The sequence below is a fragment of the Pipistrellus hanaki genome, assembly GCF_964339955.1.
Source record: "Pipistrellus hanaki genome assembly, chromosome: 19".
NCBI lineage: Eukaryota > Metazoa > Chordata > Mammalia > Chiroptera > Vespertilionidae > Pipistrellus > Pipistrellus hanaki.
In genome coordinates this window covers 20,747,773-20,774,100 of record NC_140521.1, presented here as the reverse complement: position 1 = coordinate 20,774,100, position 26,328 = coordinate 20,747,773, and the positions used below count along the sequence as shown (strand labels likewise).

The following is a 26,328-nucleotide window of genomic DNA, read 5'->3' as shown; positions in this document are numbered from 1 at the left end:
TTTACACATAAATTTGTTTTATTCTGTTATGTGAGGAGTATGGATTCTAGTGTCACTGGTTATCATTGTAAATCAAGTCATAAGAATTTGAAACAATGGCTGCTGTAACACTTGAGGTTTCAGTCGATGTACTTAATGTAACCTAACTAATCCTCACCAAAAACTATGACTCCTCAGGCCTCTACCTAGTCTATCTCTTCTGGTTGCTGGAGTTTAAAAGCTTCTTGCTTTTCTGGTACTGCAATATTAAGAAAGACCAATTTTGGAGGTAAATATAATTTGTTAATGAATATTCAGCAGCATGATGGTGGCCTTTCTCTCTAGAACCTAAACTTAGTGCATAAATTTTAGTCCGACACCTAATCTTTCTTTTCCCTGTGAAATAAGAGTTTAGATTTTCCAGAAAATAATATTGAGCCCTAACCTGTTTGGCTCAGTGGATAGAGCGTCAGCCTGTGGACTGAGGGGTCTCAGGTTCGATTCTGGTCAAGGACATACTTTGGTTGCAGGCACACCCCCAGTGGGTGTGCAAGAGGCAGCTGATCGATGTTTCTCTCTCTCATTGATGTTTCTAACTCTCTATCCCTCTCCCTTCCTCTCTGTAAAAAAAAAAAAAAAAAAAAAAAAAAAAAAAAAAAAAAAATCAATAAAAATATATTTAGAAAAAAAATTAACTGACCTACGGTATTTATTTTACAAAATTGAAAAATATGGGTTAAATGCATTTTTAATCTTCAGCTCTAACAGAACTTTTTGCAGTGATGGAAATGATATCTGCACCATTCAATATGGTAGCCATAATTAGTGTCTCCCTGAAACATAGCTGATGTGACTTAAGAACTGAATTTTGCATTTTAACTTAATTTAAATATCCATGTGGCTATCTTATGGCACAGTGCTATAGTAGAACATCCCTTAAAATTGATATATGTGCCCTCGATGGCATTTAGAGTCCCTTAATTATTATTTCTTAAATAGACCACAATACAGTAAATTGGGGGAAAAAAATCTCTGAATATATATATATAATGGGAGCTACCATCCCAAAATTATGAAGCATTCTAAATTTATAAAAGGATAAAGAAAAGCAACCCAATGATAAATTTAATCTTGGTGTTGGCTTTTACATAAAAACCTGGATATAAAATTTAATATCCCTCAAGGAATATATGTGTTTTGACTTATCAACATTTTAGAGTATATAATACAATTTTATATTTTCTAACCCTTTAATCTTGCTAATGAAAAAAAAAGGGCAATTATTAAAAAATGTTAAGTAGTCATGGGCAAAATGCAAAACTGAATTTTCACAAATGGTTTCTCCTAAACCCCTAGGGAAATAAGAGAATTAATTTCTCCTTCACTGTCCTGAACATGCACTATTTAAAAATCCCCCATGGTTGTACATGTTTTTGAGCTATTAATTATTATAGTATCTTCTTTTCTGCAGGGTTAGACCTACTTACTGACTGACCACTCCATCTTTTATAGCGAGACACATCACCCTTTGAAAGCATTTTCCCCTTTAAAAGTCATCTCAGTTGCATTTAAGAAACATCCATTGCTATCCTTCCAGGGAGTGTTATTTTTCACTGGGTGTTACAATAAGACTAATCACCTTTGCCTATCAAGAAGCATGGGCTTGATTAAATCAGTCAAGGGCATTAAATTCCAGCTTCTCTCACACTGGTGAGCATACCGAGACTGAGTTGAGGAAGAATTTGTGAAAGTATCATTTGGTTAAAATTGTATGCCTGTCTCTTTAAATCTAAAAAAAAAAAAAAAAAAAAAATCCTTTCAGAAGCTGTAAAGAGAAGGTGCTAGAACTGTGTACGATCATGACTGGAAAGCAGGATCCCTCAGTGACTGCCGAATCTTCTCAGCACAAGAAAGAGAGGCAGTTCAGCACAAGCCTACACTGGTTCTAGGCAGAACGATGATCCGACTGAACAGAGCGCAAATAAAATTAAATTGAGAAAGCAGATCTTTCAAGGGAATGAGGCGGAGGCTCGCTTTTATGTTAAAAGCAACCAGCATCCTCCTTGCTAGACATGGACATGACATTTTTAAAGGAATTATTTGGTTACAGCGTTTTAAACAAACTGTTCTAAGGAGTCTGTACATTGCATTGTTTTTTCTATTCTTTTTTTCTTTTGCATATATGTGATTCTGGAGGTAAAGAAAAAGCCTGCCAGGGATTCAGAAGGCATCCCACTAGCGATCAGCTGACATTCCTAACTGAAGGCTGCAATGTGTTGCTTATTCATTTTGTACCGTGGGAGCTGCGGGGACTAGCAGAGAGCTAAACTATGCATTTCAAACAGCAGTGCTTGTGCAGAAAGAGGGGTGAGAGAGAGGCAGCCGGCGAGGAAAGAGCACAGCTGGACTTTCTCCTTGTTTTTATCCATTTCTGCAGGATCATGTATTCATAAGGGATGAGGCGGGCCACGGCGATCCCAGGCCTGAGCCACGGCCTACCCAGTCAGTTCAGAGCCAGGCCCTCCACTACCGGAACAGAGAGCGCTTTGCCACGATCAAATCAGCATCTTTGGTAAGCAAACACCCCTCTACTCACCTTCCCTTCCTTCCCCTCCTCCCCATCTGGCAGCCTCTCGCCCTCCCTGAGCCTCTCTCGGCTCCATGGATGGGAGGAAAGGAGTCAAGAATGTTTTCTCCCTCCTAATAATTTTATTCATTTTAGAAAAAATCTGTTGGCATAGCAACCTGATCTCAGATATTTTAGCATTGTCTACGGCATGGGGGGTGGGGGGGAACCTTTGTGTGTGTGTGTGTGTGTGTGTGTGTGTGTATTTATATATGTTGTATGTGCAAAATAAAAGGCCTTTAAGATGAGGTTGCTATTATATCTAATTTTTAAAAAGCTATTTGTCTTTTCAGTAAAATAATAATGCTAAAAAATATTTTAGAAGGATTTGATGTATGTGTATGCAGGGCACTAAGCTTCTTTTTATGTAGATTCATGTATATCTATAATGTATACACAGCTATCAAAAGATAAAACACAATTTTTAAAAATATATGGTTGCCGGCTACGGTGTCTAATTGTAGAAAATAAGATAACTTGCTTCCTGGGGATGGATTGCTGGTTCGTTCTGGTTCATTCATTTATTTATTGCAACAATGGTAGTGGCTGCACTTCCCCATTTAACCCCTGAAGAATTTCCTGGCACCAATAAAGCAAGAAGGGCTTTGTCGGAGGGGATAGGGATGGTTGTGGAAGAAAAAATACTGTAGGATCCTTCAGCATTTTTACTATTGCAAATGTGATTGCTGGATGCCCTTGTAGTAGCAAAAGGGGTGTGTGCTGGAAGAGTTAGTTTTCATGCCTCCTCCCCTTGGTCCCCAGCGCGTGCGCGTGCGCGCTCACACACACACACACACACACACACACTCATATCGTTTCATCCTTGGCACTCTAAACTCTCTTTAATCTTTTGCTTCTGAATCTCACTTTTCAGCCAAAAAATTATTAAAATATTAGTTGTTTTGCCCAAATTGATGTTAGAGGTTACATGTGCAGGAAGAGTTAGTGTACACTGCCTGGCTATTACATTTAGAACCTATGATGACATCATCCAAGGCCGACCCAGAAATGATTATTTTTCTTGTCCTATTTTTTAAACCTGATTTCCCTTTTACTTCTCAAGTCTTTTAAGAGGCTTCGATTATCTTTGGAATTAATAATGGATTATAATCTTTAAAAACCCAAATATAAGGAAAATGGGAGTTAAAACACCCCCATATTGCTATGCCTGCTGCTGTTTAAAAGCAAGCAATTTAATGTAGACTCCTTATAAATAATATAAGCCTGTCTTTAAGTTTCTTTGTATAGAAGTTCTTTGTAATCTCTTTAATGAACAATTTTTCATTTTAAATGAATGCTATACTGTGTAATGGAGATCTTAAAATGTCCACTATGTATTTGCTAGTGATTGTTAAGCACCTTAAAAACATGCTTCTGAGTCTAAATAAAGCATGAAATATTAAATAATAATATCTCCATACCATGATATCTGACAAAAGAAGAAATACAGTATTTATGGAATGTTACTACTTACCACCGACTCTTGTGAGACTTGTAACCTTTATTCAGACCTGTTCATGTTGAAATGAGAGGAAAAAGATGAACAACCACTGAGAATCAGAGCACCATAAGCAGGTTTTGAATGTGAAGCAGACATTATACCAAGTGGATTTCCCCTCTCGAGGGCAGGTTCTCTGCTCTTCTCTTCTCCCTTGCCACACCCTCATTCCCACATCATAGATTCATGACCTCTCCTACCTCCTAGTAAGTAAGACACTACTACTGCCATGCCAGAATGATCTCACGCTTGCAGTTGTGAGCTCACCCGGGGCTATCAGCCATCACAGTCTCCCTCTCTGTGGAAAATGAAAGCTGCTTCCCTACTAGGCCACCTCAGGGCTGTGGGCAAAGTCCTCAGGAGCCCCTCTGGCTTCCACAGGCTTCATAGTGCCCCTCCTGAGAGCAGCTGGCACCTGTCTCTCTGGTGGACTTTTGATTTGCTAAAAGGCCCCTGTCCCTATATTAAGTCAAAAAGAGTAGCTAATAGGCTGTTGCTGTAGCCACAAAGTAAGGTGGGGTGTGTGTTTCTTTGGTAGAGAACCATCTTCAAATGTAATGTTTTGGGAATCACAGTGGGATTGATGGGAGTTTATCAGAGTTTAGTGGTATTTATATCTAGTGGTTTTTAGAGAGAGAGGGAAAAAATTGATGTAAGGGAAAAGTGGTAAGATGTTGTATGATTCCACATGCCATTTTGGACAGTCTAGCTATTGTCATGGATATTTTAATGTATATTACCAAGCATTTCAGTTCTACTATCCATTATATTATTTTAAAGGCTAATTTCAATAGGAATATATAAATTAGGACAGTGGAATATCAAAAAGAAAACTAATCTTTAAAAATATATTATGAATCTTATCTATTTTTCATGGATCCCAACCCAAATGAAAAAAAAGACTAAAATTACTTAAGTGACATAAAAGTAAGAGAAAGATCATAGGGAAATGAAGGTCTGGTATAATAAACAATCAAAACATTGTTGAACCCTCTCTTCATGTCTCATAATTGGTAGCAATAGTATATTGATTGATTTGGGTTTTACTCTTTCTTTACAATCTTCTAGTAGAAGTGGTAATAAGCCACATAGTGATCCAAAAGTGAGCAGCAAAAGAGAGAAATTTAGAAATGAGTTTTTCCAATTACCAAATAAATAAATGATATATAAATGTTTTAAACAGATTTACAAATTGAAAAAAAAAATTATGATTCCTCAAATTTGTGTTATCAGCCTATCTCTTCTACATACCTAAAAGAATCCCCGCTTTGTGGTTTTCCCCTGAGCATTTCTCTCTGTATTGTGCTTTTGAATGGGGTCATTGACAGATATATAGAGCCCATGGACTATAGGCTTTTACTGCTGGATTTTTTTTATTAATTTGGCACCTTAAAACTGAGATTTTTATTTTATTACACACCCTGCACAATTGCATTTCTAATGAAGGAAAAACAAGGACTGCAAACCTTGATACCAGAGGAAACCTTAAGGAAACTTTAGAGTTATGTATGTAATAATAATAATTTCAGGGAAAGATTATTGAACTTATTTTTTTAAAATTAGGAAAAGTAAGGGTATTTCATAAGATATTTTACATTTTATCCTTCTTCTGTAAGAAAGTTCCTATCTGGCTGATTCGTTATCTGGAAAAGGGAATTGTTTATATAGTTCTTCAAAATTACTGACTTCTTGGGCCTTTGAAACATGCCTTTTGAGTTTTTATTGTTGGTGAATGAAGATCCTAATATTTTAAGTAGATTAGTGGCCCATCAGAGTGTTTTCAGCTGATGTTACATCTGATGTCATTTTTTTTTTTCTTAAAATTTCCTAATGCCCTGGGTCATTGGATGTTCCCATAGTAGATGTTACTATAAAGAGCACCAAGACCATAGCTATCAGACAATTCAGCTTTTGGTCTCATGAAGAAATTCTCACTGAAATGCTACCACAAAGGTGAATTTATAGTAGAATACACTACACATTAGGTAAAAGAACATGCAACTCTTAGTTTCTAAGCTCCAGGAAAGCATGTAGGAGAAAGTGGTTATTGTTCTATCTAAGCAAATATAAATTATTTGACATTGGTTTTACAGATTAAGTAGAGAAACTCATATAAAAAAAATGGCGTCTTCATTTGGATTTTTTAAAAATACAGCCTGATTATTAAGCTAATTGGGAAATTCTGTACCTGAATGAGTTTGATAGACAAGCATAAAAGTATTAGAGCCTCAGCAATTAATGCTACTGTTTCACTTCTCCTGTGCCCCACTGTTCTGTTTCTAAATGCTTGAAAAGGTGTCCTCTTCCTGGATAGTGTATCAGAGGATGCTTAGCAAAATATTACATATCTGCCCTTTCCGTTTTGTTGGCTTCTTAATCTCACTAAGATCATTACTGATACCATTTTTCTTGCATTGCCCAATATGTATGCCTATCTCACATGACCCAAGTCTCTCAATAAATATGTGTTGAATGAATGAACAAATGAATGAATGAAGTCTCTTTCAGCCTGCTCCCACATCAGAATTTGGATTTATAAGTGTGCATTTCAAAGTTCTTGTCAGTTTTTATGCATAAGTCAGAATTGCCTCTTCTCACATGAACATAAAACATTTTTCCCCTAGGTATTCTAAAGAGTAGAATGTTAACATTTTAATGCCAAAATGTCCTCACTACAATCTTTTTAAAAATTGGCTGTTAAATTTTATTTGTTCTAAGTTCTGATGGTAGCCAGTTTTATCATAAGCATTAATTTGATTCTTACATATAATTAATCCTATAAATTGACTTTGATCTCTTAAAAGGGTAACATTATCAGCTACCACGCTCCTCTTTTGTGTTCAGTAAGTTGTGTATTAGCCCTCAAGTGCAATATTCTGTACTTGGTAGGTATATAATACACTTCAAGTGATGTGGTGTGTTGTAAATCCATGTTTTGCTGGAATTAAATCAGGTAGAATATAATGGCTGTAAAAAGTTTCTGAAAGACGAAAGTCTTCTGAAAGACTTTCTGGAAACCAAAAGTCTTCCTTTATGGTTTTTTATTTTTTTTACATATTATTCCAGGTATATGAATAGTTAACAGTTCAGAAATTGTACATCCTTATCTTATAATCCACTACCTGGATTATAGTATAGTTTTATTGTACAACTTGCCCTTTCTCTTATAAAAGAGAACTATATAAACAATTCCCTTTTCCACTCCTGACCTATGTCCCCATGACCAGAAATGCTTAGGTGGAGGGAAAAAGAGACAAATTACTCAGAGGCTGGCAGGAGAAGGAAGGGAACCAGCATCTACCTTGCTAGACACAAGTGTTATCTATCAGTCATCTCATCATAGGGTTGGTTCCTCTTTACATATGAAAACTGAAAAACTTAAGTAATTTGCCCAAGGTCAGTTACATAGTAAGGGATGGAATGAGATTTGCCTCCAAACAACCTACTGGGAGTGCAAGCTGAAACTGTTCACTTTTAGTTGATCACATTTTTTAGTTCAGGATTGTGAAAACTACAGTCCCTACATTTCTATAACCTTCTCTCATTTTCAGACTTTTTCAGTTTGTTACTTGGATTTACCACTCTCTTCAGCTTTGATTGTTTGGGGTATTAATTCCCTTCATTACTTCATAACTGAAAGTTTCTTTCATTTCTTTGGTGATATGAATTTCTTCATGCCATTTAAGAGCCATAAGATCTTAGTTCAAATTCCAGGCTTTATAAAAATTAAAGAGGTAAATTACATGAGAAACACATCTTAAAGCATAAAGTATAATAAAAATTAGGAGCTTTATTATTTTATTGACAAAATAGTTTATTCATAAGAACTGAGGTTTAAACCTAAAATGCATAGGCATTGGAGGGCGGGGGCAGGCAGGGAGAGGACAATGGGGAGGGAGGGAGCATATGTAATGTTTTCAACGATAAAGAATTAAATTTAAAAAAATAAAGTGGTAAAAAAAATGCACAGACATACATTTTAGGTGACATTTTTAAAAATAAATTTTATGTTAGACTTTACAAATGAAACATCTGGTTATACTTTTATTTACAGTGTAACACTATCACTATCTGTGTCTAATAAGACAATGACTTTGTAATTCAGAAAGTTAGTTGTACAAATGGAAGGTGATGGTAGGAATTTAAGAAGGAGATTTTTCAAATTATGGGAAGCATTTAAAAGCAAAGTGTCTCTTCTGGAATTTAATGCTGTTCAATGCTAGCATGTTGAGCTTTGTAATTTGTTTCTGCCACATGATAGTATGATATGGTTTGCAGTAGGACCACCCTTTTCACAGGGACTCACCCACCAATTAGGATGGAAAAATGTTCTTGACACAAGTCATTTCTGTTTTATCTTTAGGCCATCTGGTTTAGGGAAATGGCCTTATTTTATTTTATTGACCACAAACCAGTCTAACACTCTGCTGTCAAGTGTCAATAGCTTTAGAGTGTGCCATGCCTAATTAAAGAAGGAATACTAAAATAAGAGAGAAAAAGTACACAGATAAATCATCTCTGAAACTCATTACCTTTAAACAGATATTTTATTGCCGTATTTGTCTGAAAAACAAGTGAATTCAGAAAGGACTAAATAGTATCCTTTCTGTTGATTGGAATTGTTTTTAATCCCTACAGTTGAACTTCAGGAAAACACAAACATGAAGTACAATATACACATATATTTCAAACTATTCCTTTTTTATCATGAAATAAGTCCATTAGAAAATACATAATTGTGCCGAAACCGGTTTGGCTCTGTGGTAGAGCGTCGGACTACGGACTGAAAGGTCCCAGGTTCGATTCCGGTCAAGGGCATGTACCTTGGTTGCGGGCACATCCCCGGTGGGGGGTGTGCAAGAGGCAGCTGGTCGATGTTTCTCTCTCATCGACGTTTCTAGCTCTCTATCCCTCTCCCCTCCTCGCTGTAAAAAAATCAATAAAATACATATTTTTTAAAAACATAATTGTGATAACAAAACAAAGATTATTAATAATCTTTAGAGTGTTAGGTGCCTCTTTGGTGATGATATCCCCTTTTTTGTCTTGAAATATTGTCTGCTCTTATTCCTCATACTTTAGAGAGGATTGTCCTTTAGAAAAAAGAAATGAATATGAAACAGTGTTAGTTTCAACTGGAAAGGTTTCAAAGTTCGGCAAATGTTTAATGTGTACTTTGATAATACTATCCAGTTACAAGCACTCTCGATAGTGAGGACTCAGTCTAATATGCAGGGACACCTTCTAAAAAGAGTAGAGAAACAGACTGCTCTTTGAATAAAATACACTTTGACCCATAAACTGAAAATAGTAGACAGAAGTAATAGCAGCATGAAATTTTCCAGTAAAACTTGTTTGAGGTTTAGATTGAGGAGACGTGGCTAATAGTACATAGGAATGACTAAATTGCTTATTGAAAAACAAAGCTAAAGTTATAATTTTTTTCTAAAATAAATACAAGAGAAGAAAGCGACAGAGAATCTGACAGGAAAATAACAAGTGGTAACAAATTGAAGGAAGGACTGAAAAATCAGAATAGGTTAAATAGATAAAAACAAGATAATCAACATTCACATTTGCAATGTTCAGTTTGGCCATTCACTTGAATGGGTTAAGGAAAAACTAATGAGAATTGTGGCCGTCCAGAAATTTTCCTCATTTTCCTGAACTTCAGGAAGGCACATTTTCCTCTTTAGAACAGCAAATAGATGTATTGTAATTTGTTAGCATCTCTTCTGAAGATTTAAGGGAGAGAGTTCTTTCTCTTTCTCTTGATTCATATTAAGAATAGGAAATCAGTATTGTTCAAGATTCCTATGACTGTTAGAGACATTATTCTTAACAAACAACCCAGCAGTATGATATGGTGCAGTGGTTCTCAGTCAGAGGGATTGTGATGCCCCCACCCTCACCCCCACTCTGGCCAGGAGACATTTGGCAATGTCTGGAGACATTTTTTAATTGTCATGTCTTGGGAGGTGCTGCTGGACTCCAGGGGGTAGGTCAGAGATGCTGTCAAACGTCCCACAATGCACAGGACAGCCCCCACAGTAAAGACCTATCCAGTTCAATGTCAGCAGTGCCAAGGTTGAGAAGCCCTCATATAGTGGAAATAGCATTGCTCTGGAATCAGACAGAAATGGGTCTGAATCCCAACTCCACTCCTTATTAGCTACATGACCTTGAGCATATACAGAGCCAGGCAAAAGTAGGTTTACAGTTGTTTGTATAGAGAAAGACATGCAGGTTATGATCATTACAACAGCTTTATTAGTACAAAAGAATGTTACCCACAACTGTAAACCTACTTCTGCCAGCCTCTTATATATAATGATATATTAAAAACATGTAAATCTATTTTGGCCAAATGAGTAAAAAAATTCCCCACAAGTCTCAATTTTTTTTGTCGATAAACTCAGCGTGGTAGCACCAGTCCATCTCATGGATGAATAAAATGAGTGAGTGAGTGAGATGGTTTTTAGGATTAGAGATAAAGTATATAAAGAGCATCCGGCACAGTGCCTGGTACAGGTAAGTGTTCAGGAAATAGTACGTAAATAAAACCATGCCAGAGGGTTCTTCTCTTTTACCTGAAAGTTTGCCTTTCGTGAACCTGGTTACCTGAGTTCTGTTCCCCAACCCTAATCAGGTTACACGGCAGATCCATGAGCATGAGCAGGAGAACGAGTTGCGGGAACAGATGTCAGGATATAAGCGGATGCGGCGCCAGCACCAGAAGCAGCTGATCGCCCTGGAGAACAAGCTGAAGGCTGAGATGGACGAGCACCGCCTCAAGCTACAGAAGGAGGTGGAGACGCATGCCAACAACTCGTCCATCGAGCTGGAGAAGCTGGCCAAGAAGCAAGTGGCTACCATAGAGAAGGAGGTCAGTCTGGGTGTGTGTGCTTTCGTACCATGGTCACACCACGCCTGGTCCAGCCAGTCAGCAGGAGACAAGAGGGGTGTGGTTTTTGGTGAAAAGGGAACAGTATTTCTTTGGTGAGGGAGTGGGGTTGGTTTTATGGGACTACTTAAAATTATCATTGCCATAACCGGTTTGGCTCAGTGGATAGAGCGTTGGCCTGCGGACTGAAGGGTCCCAGGTTCGATTCTGGTCAAGGGCATCTACCTTGGTTGTAGGCATATCCCCAGTAGGGGGTGTGCAAGAGGCAGCTGATCGATGTTTCTCTCTCATCAATGTTTCTAACTCTATCCCTCTCGTTTTCTCTCTGTAAAAAAATCTATAAAATATATCTTTAAAAAATTATCATTAAAAACGTTAATATAGTAACTAAAGGGGTGTACCACATTCTTGTCTATTCAAATATATTCTGAGCATCAATCCTTTGCTATGGGCCTAGGTAAAATTAACACACACACACACACATACTCACACAAGATGCTTTTAACCTATGGAAACTTGGATAGTGCCTGCCACACCCACAGTCTTCTTCAAAGGAAAACTCCTCTACAAATAGTCCCTTTTCCTGGTGATCATCCTTGCCTACAGCTGATTGGACTCAGGATGGGCACCTGACTAATTTCAGCAAGTAATTAGTCTGGCTATTGTTTGAGTATTCTAGAGAACATTTTATCTTCCCCATCCTGATTCTAAACTAATTTTCAAAACAGAGGAGTGGGTAAGGCGGATAGTCAAAATTATCACCTTTATTGCGGGTAAATGTTAGGTGGGAGAAGTGTTTTATATCTGAAGAAAAATGGGCCTAATCCTACTAAACAAAATTAGCCAGGCCTGCCTATCCAGGCCCTAGTAGTACTAAATGAGTCGCCTTCCCTACCACCTCCCATAAGATTTACAAAGTGTGGAAAAGCAGGGTGAACATGTGTTCTGTGGGGATGAAGTGACTGGGGACAAGAGGCCAGGGGTGTTTCAGTAATTAGACTCTCTCTCCACATGAAAGGAAACATCAGAATTATAAAAGAAGCATTCCCCCAAGAAGGTCTCATGGATATTGATTAAATAAACCAGTCAGATTCTTTCTTGGGAATTTGATTTGGTAAATATGTAGGGAGGATTGTTCATAATGGAAGAATGGTTGTTCATAGATGCTAAATATTAGACAGTATATATATATATATATATATATATATATATATATATATATATATATATAATATATATAAAAGAACCATGAAGCATGATTCTTAAGCACCTTATCTACCTAAGTGCTTCATTGAATGGTTCCCTAACACTTAGATTTGGTCACTCTCAGGAACCAATATTTATTGGGTTATCTTTTATTTGGTCAGCATTCAATCCACTAAGGAGCCCCCAAATGTCCTAGTGTCTAACTGTTGTGAATTCTAACAGGTACCTAAGAAATCACATGTCATCATCAGCTTTGCTTAGTACACTAGATGTGAAGCCTGGTAGTTGCAATAATTAATCAATCAAAGTCATATTCTTGGAATAAAACTGGCCAGCTATGTTTATCCATCTTTATAATATAACCCTTCAGCTATCAACAATATGAAAAAAATTATTATAATCATTGTTAGTTTACCTTCCATCCCATGTATTTTCGTGTATGTGTTTGTGGTTTTCCTTCATATTTTTTCCCCCATAAAATGTTTGTTGAAGATACAGGGAAATCAGAATAGGCATTTCCGTATTTTGTTTAATTAACAATTTGTTCAAAAATTACATTATTCAACATTTATGGATTCTTTCAATGCATTAGAGAACATATATGGCTAAGTTCTGTGTGAAGAACAAGTCCTCCAAGATCATATTTGGTATTTTTTGCAGGCAAAGGTAGCTGCAGCAGATGAGAAGAAGTTCCAGCAACAGATCTTGGCCCAGCAGAAGAAAGATTTGACAACTTTCTTAGAAAGTCAGAAGAAGCAGTATAAGATTTGTAAGGAAAAAATAAAAGAGGTAAGAATACCAATATTTGTAGTCACCAATTTGCCATTAGAATGGCTGAAATTTAAAATTGATTCATCATACATTGTGATCAAAATGTAGTCTAACCCATTGATTCTCAAACTTTACAGTAGAATCATCTGAAATGGTTTTTAAAACAGATTACTAATCCACCCATAGATTTTCTGATTCAATGAGTCTGGAGTAGAATTTGAAATATGCATTTCTAATAAGTTCCCAAGTGATGCTGATACCGGGGGTCCAGGCACCACACTTCAAGAGCCATTTGTTCTAACTCTAAACCATTCTTGCTTGCTTCTCCACACTTCAGACAGAGTGATCTTTTCAAACCATAAATCCAGTCATATCACTTCATGGTTTTAATATTTACTGGCTTCCCATTACTATTAATATAGATTAAAATACTGGAAGTCCCTACGTGGTCTACTACCAGCCTTCCCTCCAGTCTCACTTCACACCAGTGTTCCCCCCACCTGCTTACCCGACCCCCAACTCTTCACTGCTCCTGCCACAACAGTCACTTTTTGGTTCTTCAAGTGTATGAAACTCTGCCCTTCCCCAAGTGTTTCTTCCATCAGGATGCTCTCTGCATGCCTCACTCTCAATCCCTCCCTGACTGTAATTCTGCTGTTTATTTCTACTCCTCTTCCTTATAAGATTTAGGGTCATTTATTAGTACCTTAACTTAAATATCACTTCCTCAGGGAAGCCTTTCCTGACTGCCTTGACCAGAGCAGGTGCTTCTGGTTTCATGACACTAGCTTTTAATTTTACCTTTTTTTTTTTTTTTTTTTTTTTTTTTAGTGATTCTTTGAGCTACTTTCCCTACTGGCCTATTGGTCAGTAAGTGATATAGGTAGATACCATGACTATTTTGTAATAGTAATTGTTGTTGTTGTAGATGGTTTTTTTTGTTTTGTTTTTTTGGTTTGTTTTTTTTTTTTTTTTGCCAATTTTGCATGTGTTTTTTAGTATCCCTGTGTCTGGTATATGTGAATAATTGATAAGTGAATAATTAATTCTTGAATGTTTGGTTGAAGACCACTAGTGTGGCCTAAGAGGGCCTGAAAGCTCAAATTTCTTCAGTTCTCCTTTTACCAGTACTTACAGGTAAATTGCCTTGAGTTCCATAGATTTTCCTTCTCCTGAGATTTAGGATTTCTTATTTGTCAACTACTAGTGTATTAAGGTTTAATAAAATTCAACATGAGGCATTGTTCTAGTATATGAAATAATTCATTTGAGCTCAGATTCTAAGGTAACACCAAGAGACTTAAGAGACTTAGCAATGTTCCTCTCCATTTCTTTTTTAAACTGGAAAGTGAAAGCAAGTGTTTTGGGATGGGGCCTCGGGATCTTTGGTCCCGCCTAGATGGCCACTGGTAATTATTGGGCCTGACAGAAACTTGTAGTTGCTCTACATTGCCTGAATAGGAAGAATCTGAGACACAAAAAAAGTCTAGAAAACCAAGCTGTAGAAAAAAGTAGTCCAACTAAGAAGGTTCACATTCTCTCCATTTTCTCTTAGTTATAGCTTGTGCATAATTATTACATCACAATAAAAGATGTTTCTGGATCATAGAGATAACCTTGATTTTTAAGTAAGAAATTTTCTCAGCTGCAGATATCATCTTATTTCTAACACCGTATGTTTACTCATACTCTGGAGGTCATACAGTATGACCGCAGCCACCATTTTGAGCTCTTGTAATACCAAGGGATTTGGAGATTGCATGAGTTCCGCCTTTAGAAGATTCTGCCAAAGAACAAAATTCAAGAGTCCCCACTCAGTCTTCAGACATAAGACTGTTTGGAGTCCACCATGCTCAGATTTACAAGTGCAGGAAGCTACAGGCCTGAACTTACAAGTCATTCAACACACTCATAAGCCTTTCTGTGCAAAGCTAGTATTACTCCCTATGAAGTAAAGCTTGGTTCACACTGTTTAAAGTGACATGTATATTTAAATATTGGTATACTTAAAGGAGCTCTCCTTGAAATGACAAAATAATCTCCATGATTCCCACTACTGATAGCAGAGATATGGGTAATACAAAATGATAGATGGTCCAGAAATAATTTATTCATGATTTTGAAGAGAATTTTAATGAACATATTTGAATTTGGGTGTTCAATGTAATGGTTAATGCTAAACCTAGTAGTAAAGTTATGGCATTAAGAAATGAGTCACCAGCTTTCCTGTTGTGATCCTAACCTACTCCATGCTGGAAACAGCACATGCTCTTGTTAATTCTAACATTTCACTTAAGACTTCATTAGAACAGGAAAGTTGATTTACAAGGACTTCTTGACTAAGCACAAAAATAATCTAAATAGTGTGTGATGTCTGCATCACAAAACTTTAAATAAAAGAGGTGTTAGCAATTAAAGGGGATTTCACTGAGTAGTTAACCAAATGTTATAGGTCAAGCTTGTCCGATGGAACATTATGAACAAAGAAGAGTACCGTGTGCTTTCCATAAAAGTGGTCATCTTACTTTCCACATAGATTAACATAGATTAACATATTCTTAACTGTTCTGATTCACTGCTTTCTTCTCTTTACCATTATGGGCTGAAATACTAATGATTTTTGTCCTTTTGAAAATATAGGTGGCTTATAATCCCAAATGAGTGACATTTGCAGAGTTAACTCCTGTATATAAAACCTGTCTACTTGGTCTTTTCCCCACCTCCTTTGTCCAAGCTACTATCATCTCTCATCTGGACCTTTGCACTAGCCTCCTATGTATACACTCTGGCCTTCTTTATTTTGTTTTCTACAAACAGCCAGTCATCTTTTTGAAATGCAAACATTATGATAACCTCCCACTACCATATAAAATCCATTTCCCCTATCCTAAAGATCCTTAACTCAGCCTTTTAGACCTCTAACCTAACAGTCCCGTTTGTCTGTCCAGTCTCATCTCATGTAACACTCCACCACACTCTGGCCTTTCAGTTCCTTGATCATACACATACCATGTTTCAGTTAACCCACCCTAATAGTTTTGCATATGCTATTTCCTCTACCCAGATTATTCTTTCCTTTCCTTTTGACTGGTTAATGCCTATGATTTTTCAAATTTCAGCTCAGCTGTTACCACCAAGGTTCAATAGTTTCTATTAATCATTCTTGTAGAACCAAGAACTCACCTTCAAAGCATTTGTCCCAGTCATTTTTAGTTCATAGGGTTCTTTGTTTAGTTTTTTTATTCTAGACTGAAAAGCTCCTTGATGGTAGATACCATGTTCTTTTGTTCACCATTGTATCCTTATGCCTTGCACAGTGCCTATCACATGATGGGAACTCAGTAAATATCTATTTGATTGATGAGTGAACAAACAATTTCTGACAGTTGAGAAGTTGGAGACTTGGAAACTAACAAGTCTTCCTCTCACTTAATATTCAAAGTATGTATTTGCGAGAAGGGGGCAATATCAAGTCAGCCTGTGTTTACATTTTTATTTACTTTCCAAATAATTTAATCTACCATTGCAATAAACTATTATAATTTCTTTGGCTAATGATACTGGCATGGTTTTCCCCTTATTTTTTTCTTGTGAAGGAGATGAATGAGGACCATAGCACACCCAAGAAAGAAAAGCAGGAGCGGATATCCAAGCATAAAGAAAACTTGCAGCACACACAGGCCGAAGAGGAAGCCCACCTTCTCACTCAGCAGAGACTGTACTACGACAAAAACTGTCGTTTCTTTAAGCGGAAAATAATGATCAAGCGGCACGAGGTGGAGCAGCAGAACATTCGGGAGGTATTTATGTTCCTAACTATTGTCATTTACTTATGGGACAGCAAGCCTTGTGAGGATCACAACTGTTTTTTCATTCCTATATCCTTGCTCTTTCTAGTCTTCAGCGTAGGACCTTGACACAAAGTAGGTATACAAAGAGCCAGGGAATGAATTTATCACTGATAAGAGAAAGCCCACTTACAGAACAAGAAATCAACTTTTTTCCAAATAAATGTTATAAAGTTTTATTGAACACTCATTAAAAGCCTTATTATGCAGTGGAGGATCAAAAGAAGTAAAATAACTTGCTTTCAGCCTGCTTTTCAAAGACCTGTGTTTTTGGGACTCCACATCAAACACTTAAAAAATAAGATGATGTTCTACAATACAATGAAGTTCAGTCATTCAGTCATCCAGCACTTATGGAGTGCCTCCTCTGTGCCAAGCCATGCTGAGACACCAGGGCTTCCGAGAAGCTGTCCTCCTTGCCTTCAAGTAGCCCTAAGACTCAGAAGTGAAACAGTCATGTAGCAGACTAATTACCATAGAACGTATTAGGTATAATAGTAATAGACATGTAAATGAAGTATCCTGGGCATATAGTCATGAAAGAGCTTGTAGGATTCAGTGATTGATGATATGCTTAGTGTCTGGGTGTCGGGACTGCAGCATCAGAACAAGAGTAGCTTGAAGCAAAATGTGGAGGGCCTTGTTTCTTAAGCCAAAGCATTTAGATTTTAGTCTGAAGGCAATTGCATGGCCGCCAGAAGTTTGCAAGCAGAAGAGTTATGGTGAGTTTTCTTTATTTTGAAGAATGAGTGCATCAATGTAAGGGTAAGCTGGAGTTGTCAAAAGTCAAGTACAATGAGCTCAGCTAGGATGCTCTTCTGTGGTCCTACCTGGAAGAAGCAATGGGGGTAGATAAGAGGTTAGATTTTTTTTTAATTAGCATATATCTTCCCTAGCCCAATACTATAAAATTCATATGAGCTTGTGAAGATTAGATCTGAGTGACATTTCTGAAGCAGAACTAAAAATAATTCGGACCTAATGGTGTGAGAAGTTTAGAAGAGAGAGGAGTCAAAAATGACTTCAAACCTTCTACTCTGGGAAATTGGATGAATGGGATGTTTTTCACTGAGATGAGGAATAGAGAATGTGAATCAGTTGCAGATGCAAAGCTCAACAGGAAATCATTGTAACCTGGTTTAATCAAAGAGAAACCTCACAAATGAGCTAGCACATTGGTAAAAACAGCAAGTTTGCTAAAAACAAAAAACAGTGTTTGCCTGCATGAGGGAAAAAAGCACTTCAGGTACATTTAATGGGAATGGGAATTGGTATAACTTTTGGGAGAGCAATAGTATTCAAATGGCAAGGAAAAGGGGCAGTGCCAACTCGGACTTATTGACCACAATTATGAGCCAGGCCCAGGCTCTTTATCTGTGTTCTCTCATCTTATTGGAAGAGGGAGAAACTGATGAACATTTTTTTCAATATATTTTATTGATTTCTTACAGAGAGGAAGGGAGAGGGATAGAGAGCTAGAAACATCAATGAGAGAGAAACATCGACCAGCTGCCTCCCTCACACACCCTACTGGAAATGTGCCCGCAACCACTGCACATACTCTTGACTGGAATCGAACTTGGGACCCCCAAGTCCACAGACTGATGCTCTATCTACTGAGCCAAACTGTTTTCGGCTGAACATTTTTGAGCCAGGCAGTGATATGGCTAAAATTTTACTATGGTGAGATCAGCCCAGTTTGATTAGAGCATGAATTCTTGAGACGGGGGGGGGGGGGGGGGGGGGGGGTGGTGAAAATGGTTCTGTAGGGGAGTGGTCTTAGATATTATAACAATTTGAGGCCCTCTGAAGGGTCACAGTACATAAACAGATACACAGTATATCTATGGTATTAACATTTTAGTGGTAGAGATTGTCAGGGAAGGGGAAATCTAAAAAGGCTCTGATGGGGACAGAATGGGGGGAAAGGGTTGAGAAATACTGAATTAGAGAAAAGAAAAGAGATCTGGTGGTAGGAAATAGGCTATAGACAAAGATGGTGGGGTAACTATCAAAAGAGAGGTGGGCCCTGGCTGGTTTAGCTCAGTGGATAGAGCATCAGCCTGCAGACTGAAGGGTCCAGGGTTCGATTCCAGTCAAGGGCACATGCCTGAGTTGTGGGCTTAATCCCCAATAGGGGTCCTGCAGGAGGCAGCTGATCAATGATTCCCTTTCATAATTGATGTTCTCGCTCTCTCACCCTCTCCCTCTCTGAAATCAATAAAAAAAAATTTTTTTAAGAGAGTGGGGTGGGTTTGAAACATATTTTGAAGTATAAAATAAGCAGGACTTGGCATACATTAAGATATGAAAGAAAATATGAAGGTAGAATCAGAGTTATTTCTAAGGAAATGCAGATTTGGATGGAAAGAGAGTTTAGAAAGATGTTGGTAAGAAACTGATTAACGCAATACTAGGCATGCTGAGTTTGTTGGAAGGCAAAAAAGTCCAAATTAAAAAATCCAATAGCCAGTTGAAAATAACATGTTTGGGATTCTTTTCATCTGGCAATTATTAGTTATTCTAATAGCATGTATTTGGAAGAAATCTGAGGCTAAGGGGACAGTTATTACCAATAAAAGACATAGAAGACAGTTTTTCCCCCAAAATGATAGAAACTATAATCAGGACTTCATTACTATCAAGTTCTAAACAACTGTGTGAAGAATAGCCCTATAAGAGTATTTTTCTTAAGAATTTAGATTTTCTTTTGTTTAGTCTTATTCCAGGGCCTTCTTCATGAAAAATATTCAGTTTTTCTTTCTGTGCACAAAAGTAATCAAACAACACTGAAAAAATACAAAACAGAAAAATACAAAGTTGAGTAATGAAAGTTCTTGATATTCCCATCCTTTCCAATCTCTACCCTGAGACAATCACCATTAATTTGCACACATATTTCCAGGCTTTTTTTCTGTACATATATATGCATACATAAAGCTTATATACCATATGGAACTCTCACATATTATATAGAACTTTATAAAAATAAGGTTACATTAGTATCAGAGGTATATTTGATTTGAAAGCAATAGAAACAAACCAGATGATTTAGCATTGGAAGGAATTCATTGGAGGATAACAGGATAGAAGACAGAGCTGAAAATCACACTGGAAAAGAGGAAAGAATCAAGCTGGAAAAGCAACATTCATGATCCAGAGAGCGAACGCCAATGGACATTGCTCAAAGCACCGCCTTTTGAATGTATCTCCTCCAACCATGTTTAATTTTTGTTTCATTGTTGCTTCCAATTCAGATTTCTAGGAGAGAGAAGTTGATTGGGTAATGTGCTTACTCTTTTAATCCTTGATTCCACAATGGGTGGAATAGCATTTTGGGAAAAGGGGAGACTTAAAAGAAGGTGAAAGGATACTGAACATATCAAAGAAACCCCAGATGTCCACTATACTGTTTAGTAACTTTTTTTTTCTTCATTTACTATGGTGTGATCTAGGACTTGCAGTTCTGCCTCATTCTTTTCAACCATTAGTATGGCTATGAAATTATTTAATGAAGTACTTCTTAGTAGTATTTTGAAGTTTCACAGTATTATTGACAATGCTCCAGAGAACATCTTTGTACAGAGATCTTTTTACACATATGCAAGTATTTTGTACAATACATTTTTATAAGTGAAGTTTTCAGGTCATGTAGATTTTTAAATAGATATTGCCAAATTGCTCTCAAAAAGGGCACTCCCACCAACAAAGAGTACCTGTTTTCTGTATCTTTGCCAAAAGTGAGCATTAGCAAATCCTTTTAATTATTAAAAACACTAGAGGCCTGGTGTACGAAATTCATGCACAGGGGGTGGGGGGAAGGTGTCCCTCAATCGAGCCTGCACCCTCTCCAATCTGGGATCCCTCTCACAATCCAGGACTGCTGGCTCCCAACTGCTCGCTTGCCTGCCTTCCTGATTGCTAACCATTTCTGCCTGCCAGCCTGATCACCCCCTAACCGCTCCCATGCCAGCCTGATTAATGTCTAACTGCTCCCCTGCCAGCCTGTTTGCCCCCAGCTTCCCTCCTCTGCCAGCCTGGTCACCCCTAACTGCCCTCCCCTGCAGGGTTGATCACCTCCAACTGCCTTCCCTTGCAGACCTGGTCCCTCTCAATTGCCCTCCCTTGCAGGCCTGATGCCTCCCAACTGCTCTCCCCTGCTAACCATCTTGTGGTGGCCATCTTGTGTCCACATGAGGGCAGGATCTTTGACCACATGGGGGCAGCCATCTTGTGTATTGGAGTGATGGTGAATCTGCATATTACTCTTTTATTAGGTAGGATTTTTAAAAGATCAACATAGACTAGGTTGAGCCTCTTCCATTATTATCACTGCACACAGATGCCCACTGTTTTCTAACCAGTTATGAAACTATGAACTGAAACTAAGAAAGCATTAAATGTCTTAGGCTGACAGCATCTCCACTTAATTTTTTTAAAAATATATTTTTATTGATTTCAAAGATGAAAGAGAATCATTGATTGGCTGCCTCCTGCACTTTCCCTACTGAGGATAGTCCCCTTGACCAGAATTAAACCAAAGACCCTTCAGTCTGCAGGCCAATGCTCTATCCATTGAGCCGAACCAGATAGGGTTCCATTAAAATTTTTCAATTCTAGTTCTTACTCAACCTCAGTGGGTATGAGGACAACTGCTTTTAAAGAAGTCAACAGCACTTTCCACTGAAATTTTTTTTAAAAAAAAGTAGAATGATTGGGCCACAGTTATGAAGGGTTAATTAGGGAGCACACCCTGGACCCACGTCTTACACAGGAGGCAGATTCACACAAAGTTTGGTGATGTACTTAGGGGCCATGGTATGTGAAAATACCTGTTTCAATACTAAGCTTAAACTCAACTTGGCAAGATGCTTAAAGTAGGTGATGTTTCCCATTTCACACTTCTTCTAGGGCATATACATGGAGTACACTGGTGGGCAGAATCACCTGTTCATGACAGTTGTTTTTGTATTTTTTCTTACTTCGTTGAATTTGTATAAGCTACAGGTGTGCACATGGCATGGCTCTACTTTATGTCATTTGTACGATGAAGCAACCATTGTAGTTGTCTAGCTAGCATAGAGGAATTCTCCCAAATATAGTACCACAGATTGATAAAGCATAAAACAGAAAAATATAAGCCTTCACTGGGACATCTTTTAATGGAAAATGTCGAAAATCTAAAAACCTGACTTTTAGCCTCAGTTCTGCTTTATAGAAGTTATATGATCTTAGGTTAGTCTCTAAATTCCCAAATTCCTTTCTATCATGTATAAGAGGGGTAAAGCCTTATAATGTCAACACCTCATAGGGCTGCAATTAGGATTAAAATATATGAAGTCATTTTTAGAACTTGAAAGCACATTTCACATTATTATGTAGGCACAGCACTGGATAATGTTTCCCCCCCATGTTTTGCAATATTATAGACAGCTTACCATCTTAAATCTCAGCAACTCAGATGTATGAATTAAAGGTAAAGGGAACAACCTATTATAACAGAAAAGCCACTTCAGTATCATGTTTATTTCACTTTCTAGTAGTTTATAAAAACTAGTTTTAAGACATTAACTTCTGAATAGAGAAAAATAATAATGACATGTTTATGTATTCTGAAGCATTTTCTTAAGTTCTTTCATCTTCACAAGAATGGCAGTTGGTGGTGGAAAAGTTATCCTCACTTTATACCTATGCAAAATAAAACATGGATTAAGAGACTTGCCTAGAGCTGTCCATGAATCATTGGAAGAGCTGAAAGTGACTTACACCCTGTCTCAAGCTTTAGTATATGTCAGAATTAGCTGGGTAAGACAAATAGCTTGTAACCCAGGTACTTCTGATGAACAACATCCTGTAGCATTCCATTAAACATAAGAAGAAGCATTTGATTTCTTCTGAAAGTATGGTTTGCTTTGATCTTTAATCCCGCCCCCCAGGGGGTTCAGAGCTCTGGGCAGCTCAGATGCAGTTTGGACTTCTCAGTTTGGGAAAGTGTGGAATGTATAAGTGCCCAGTATTGGGAGACCTGGTACTCAAAGGTTCAACATGACATAGTGACTTAGGAACAGGATATTTACCCATTTCAAGGACTTTCCTTGGCTTCTCTTGGTCAATGGACTAAAATAGCTTTAGTCTCTGAAAAGGGCTCACTGTTCTTTAGTGCCACCTAGGGGCCAGTTAGTGGTTTTTTAAAAGATGACATTTGATGGCTCAGGCAAAGAGAAAAATTAAAGGAGGAAAAGTAAAAGCAGGAGGAGATACAGGGAGATGCACTGGGATATTATGTTATATTCCTTAAAAAAAAAGGTTAATTGCACTTCTGGTATTTCCCCACTAGAAAATAACCTCCACAAGGGGGTGTGCTTGTTCACTGCTCTTTCCCTGGTGCCTGCAACAGTGCCTGACGCATAGGGTAACTTGTATAATACATTAATGACTGATTAGTGGCTTTGCTCCAGTAATAGAGGCTATGCTGTGTAGAGGACTTGTCTTCAGGATAGAAGGCCCAGGTAGCAAGATAGTCTCATCCACACAAATATGCAAATGTTACTGATAATTATATGTAATAAATAAATTGCATTTTCTTCCATAGTGGATCCCATTAGAGAAGAGAGCCAACCTATCATTCTAACTTAAAGCCCCACTCAAAATCTTTCCCCTTGGCCTTTTTATGTAGTAGTAATATTACACTTTTCGGAAATCTCACAGCATAAGGTTTTTACCTGTTTTATAGCACTTAGCACTTGCTCTGTCTTTTTTTTTTAATTTAATTTATACATAAACTTATTTCCCTTTATGAATTAAGATTCTTGGTTTACATGTTACTAAAATTTACTTGAGCTAGCTTAAGCCAAAAGCAGGGAATTTACTATGGAAATATAGGAATGTCTCATAAAACCCAATAGCAATAGTACAGCTGTACCTACAGGAGTGCTTAGAACCAGTCAGGAACTTGGGCATCAATATATTCCCTGTACTTCTTCTTTCTTTTTTATTTTTGCTCTGAAGCTCAGCTTTCTCTAATCACTCAGCCTTCATAGCAGCGGGTGGCTACCACATATGTAGTTTTTATATGCCCCTCCATTCTAGCTATACGTAAAGATTCACTGTTTATGAATCTGAATTTCAAATTCCTAGTAGAGAAAATAAATGGATTCATTTAGCTGTGAGCTGAACATATACTTTCATACCTGTCTAATGCAGTTCCTAAGTTGAGGATAGTGTGGCTTAGTAAACATTTTTATGCACCCAGAGCACATGGTTCAGATTTTTGATATAGTGCTATTCAGGAAATATTCTTGAACTGGTGAATGAAAAAATTTCACCGAACTTATCCCTCCTTTTTTTCTAGTTTCCTTTCTTTCCCCCACTTCAACAGAAGAGAGAGACATGAGCAGAAGTGGTAAGAACAGAATGACTAGAACTAGAAATGATCAAACAGACTATAATGTACGAGATAAAAGGAGAAAGATCTCTGCTTTTCCTCAGCATGCAGTGAACACTGAGATTGAAAAAAAAAAATAGATAATTGACCTACTTCTGATACATACCAGGGAAAAAAAGGTATTTTCCCATAAGAACACTGCAGACATTATCAATTTACTTATGTGATTCTCAGCTCTGAGTGCCTATTAGAATCACCTGGGGAACCCTTAAAACTGTTGATGTCATGGTCCCACCCCAGACAATTATCTGAATTTCAGGTTGTGGGATTCAATCATCTTATGTTTTAAAAGCTTCCTCGTGTAATTTTAATGGGCAGTCAGGATTCAGAACCAGTTTTCACTGAAGAAACGTGTATTTAGACCTGTGCATGTCACACCATCTAAGTAAGGGTCACAACAGCCCTGTGAGGTAAGAAGGGCTTGGGTAGAATTATTCCCAGTTTACAGGTAGTCATTGTGATGGCTGGGAAGTTGCTCATCTTGTAAAAATGGTGGCCCCGCATACAGAACCTAAATCTCCAGGGATTGTTAACCTAATCTCATTAGGTTTTGCCGCCAAACCCTAGTAGGTTTAATTAAGAGAGTTCTTAGTGCTGTTCCTTGCCCTCCCTCATTCAGTTGTGAATCCCATCCAGTCTGTCTCCATTCATTTCTCTCCCTTTATCTTTTGTTCCTGAACGCAGGAACTGAATAAAAAGCGGACCCAGAAGGAAATGGAGCACGCCATGCTGATCCGGCATGATGAGTCCACCCGAGAGCTAGAGTACCGGCAGCTGCACACGTTACAGAAGCTACGCATGGATCTGATCCGTCTACAGCACCAGACTGAACTGGAAAACCAGCTGGAGTACAATAAGAGGCGGGAAAGGGAACTGCACAGAAAGCATGTCATGGAACTCCGGCAACAGCCAAAAAACTTAAAGGTAAGAGGAAATGGAAGTACTGCCCTGTCTGTGCTCCAGAACACAGTGGGCCTGGAGCAGTGGCTCTTACCCGTGGATGATGACAGTCAGAATCATCTGAGCGGCATTTCAAAATTACAAATTTCTGGACGCTGCATCTACTGAATGAGACTCTCCAGATGTGAAGCACAAGATTCTGTACAGAACAAACTCCTGAAGAGATGTTGCTGGGCAGGCTGGTTTGGAAGCCTCTCTACAAGATGATCTTTCCCTTTTTGTTTATATTCGTTACGTAATTTCTCCGACTGCCTCATGACCTGCCCTTTGAAAAAATGTAATGTATGGGCCAACAGCAACCCATGATTCTAAAACCAGGAAATAAGAAAGCTACCTGGCAGGTGTAGGGCAGATAAGTTTCATCTGTCAGACCAGTCATATGATTGGTAACAGCACTACCAATCGAAAAGGACTGTATTGAAAAAGATGCTAAAGCACACCAAGCTTTTAGGAAAGAGTGACATCTGCCATATTTGGGGGATCAGCAGTGAATCTAGATGTGCCTGCACCGGAGAGATGGAGTTCCTCAGTCCCTAACTGCCTCCAGATCATTGTGGCTGAGTGATAAATGGGCTATATAGACTAGACCAGTGGTCGACAAACTGCTGCTCCCAAGCCACATGTGGTTCTTTGGCCCCTTGAGTGTGGCTCTTCCACAAAATACCCCGTGCAGGCGGGCACGATACAGTGCAATTGAAACTTTGTGGACCATGCTCGAAGTTGGTTTTCGGCTCTCAAAAGAAATTTCAATCGTTGTACTGTTGATAATTGGTTCTGCTGACTAATGAGTTTGCCAACCACTGGACTAGACTATTGCTCTATGTCAAGGGAGACACTGTCAGTTTTGACACAGATTTGAACCACTCGATAACTCTGGCCATGCTCCTCTCTAGCCAAATCCTAGCCAGTGATCCCTGTAATCACAACTCCTCCAGGGGTTCAAGAAATACTCATGTGATTGTGAGGCAAGCTGATGGAATGCCTTTGGACTTATAATACACCCCACCTTCTCCTAGCCAAAATGCATATTTGATATTGCTACACATAGTATAACCTCTTAAGAGGGGGCAGGGGTAATACTAAAATCACTTT

The 26,328-nt window shown here is 38.0% G+C and overlaps 1 protein-coding gene across 5 annotated transcripts in view; it reads left to right on the top strand.

Moving 5' to 3' along the window:
* TAOK3 (TAO kinase 3) overlaps positions 1-26,328 on the top strand; it is a 500,481-nt gene that overhangs the window by 464,116 nt on the left and 10,037 nt on the right. For all 5 annotated transcript variants that reach the window (XM_084868276.1, XM_084868272.1, XM_084868273.1 and 2 more), the window contains 5 exons: positions 2,417-2,551; positions 10,753-10,989; positions 12,874-13,002; positions 16,581-16,784; positions 24,961-25,200. In XM_084868276.1, the coding sequence (XP_084724402.1) occupies positions 2,417-2,551; positions 10,753-10,989; positions 12,874-13,002; positions 16,581-16,784; positions 24,961-25,200 (945 nt within the window). The remainder of the gene's footprint in view (positions 1-2,416; positions 2,552-10,752; positions 10,990-12,873; positions 13,003-16,580; positions 16,785-24,960; positions 25,201-26,328) is intronic.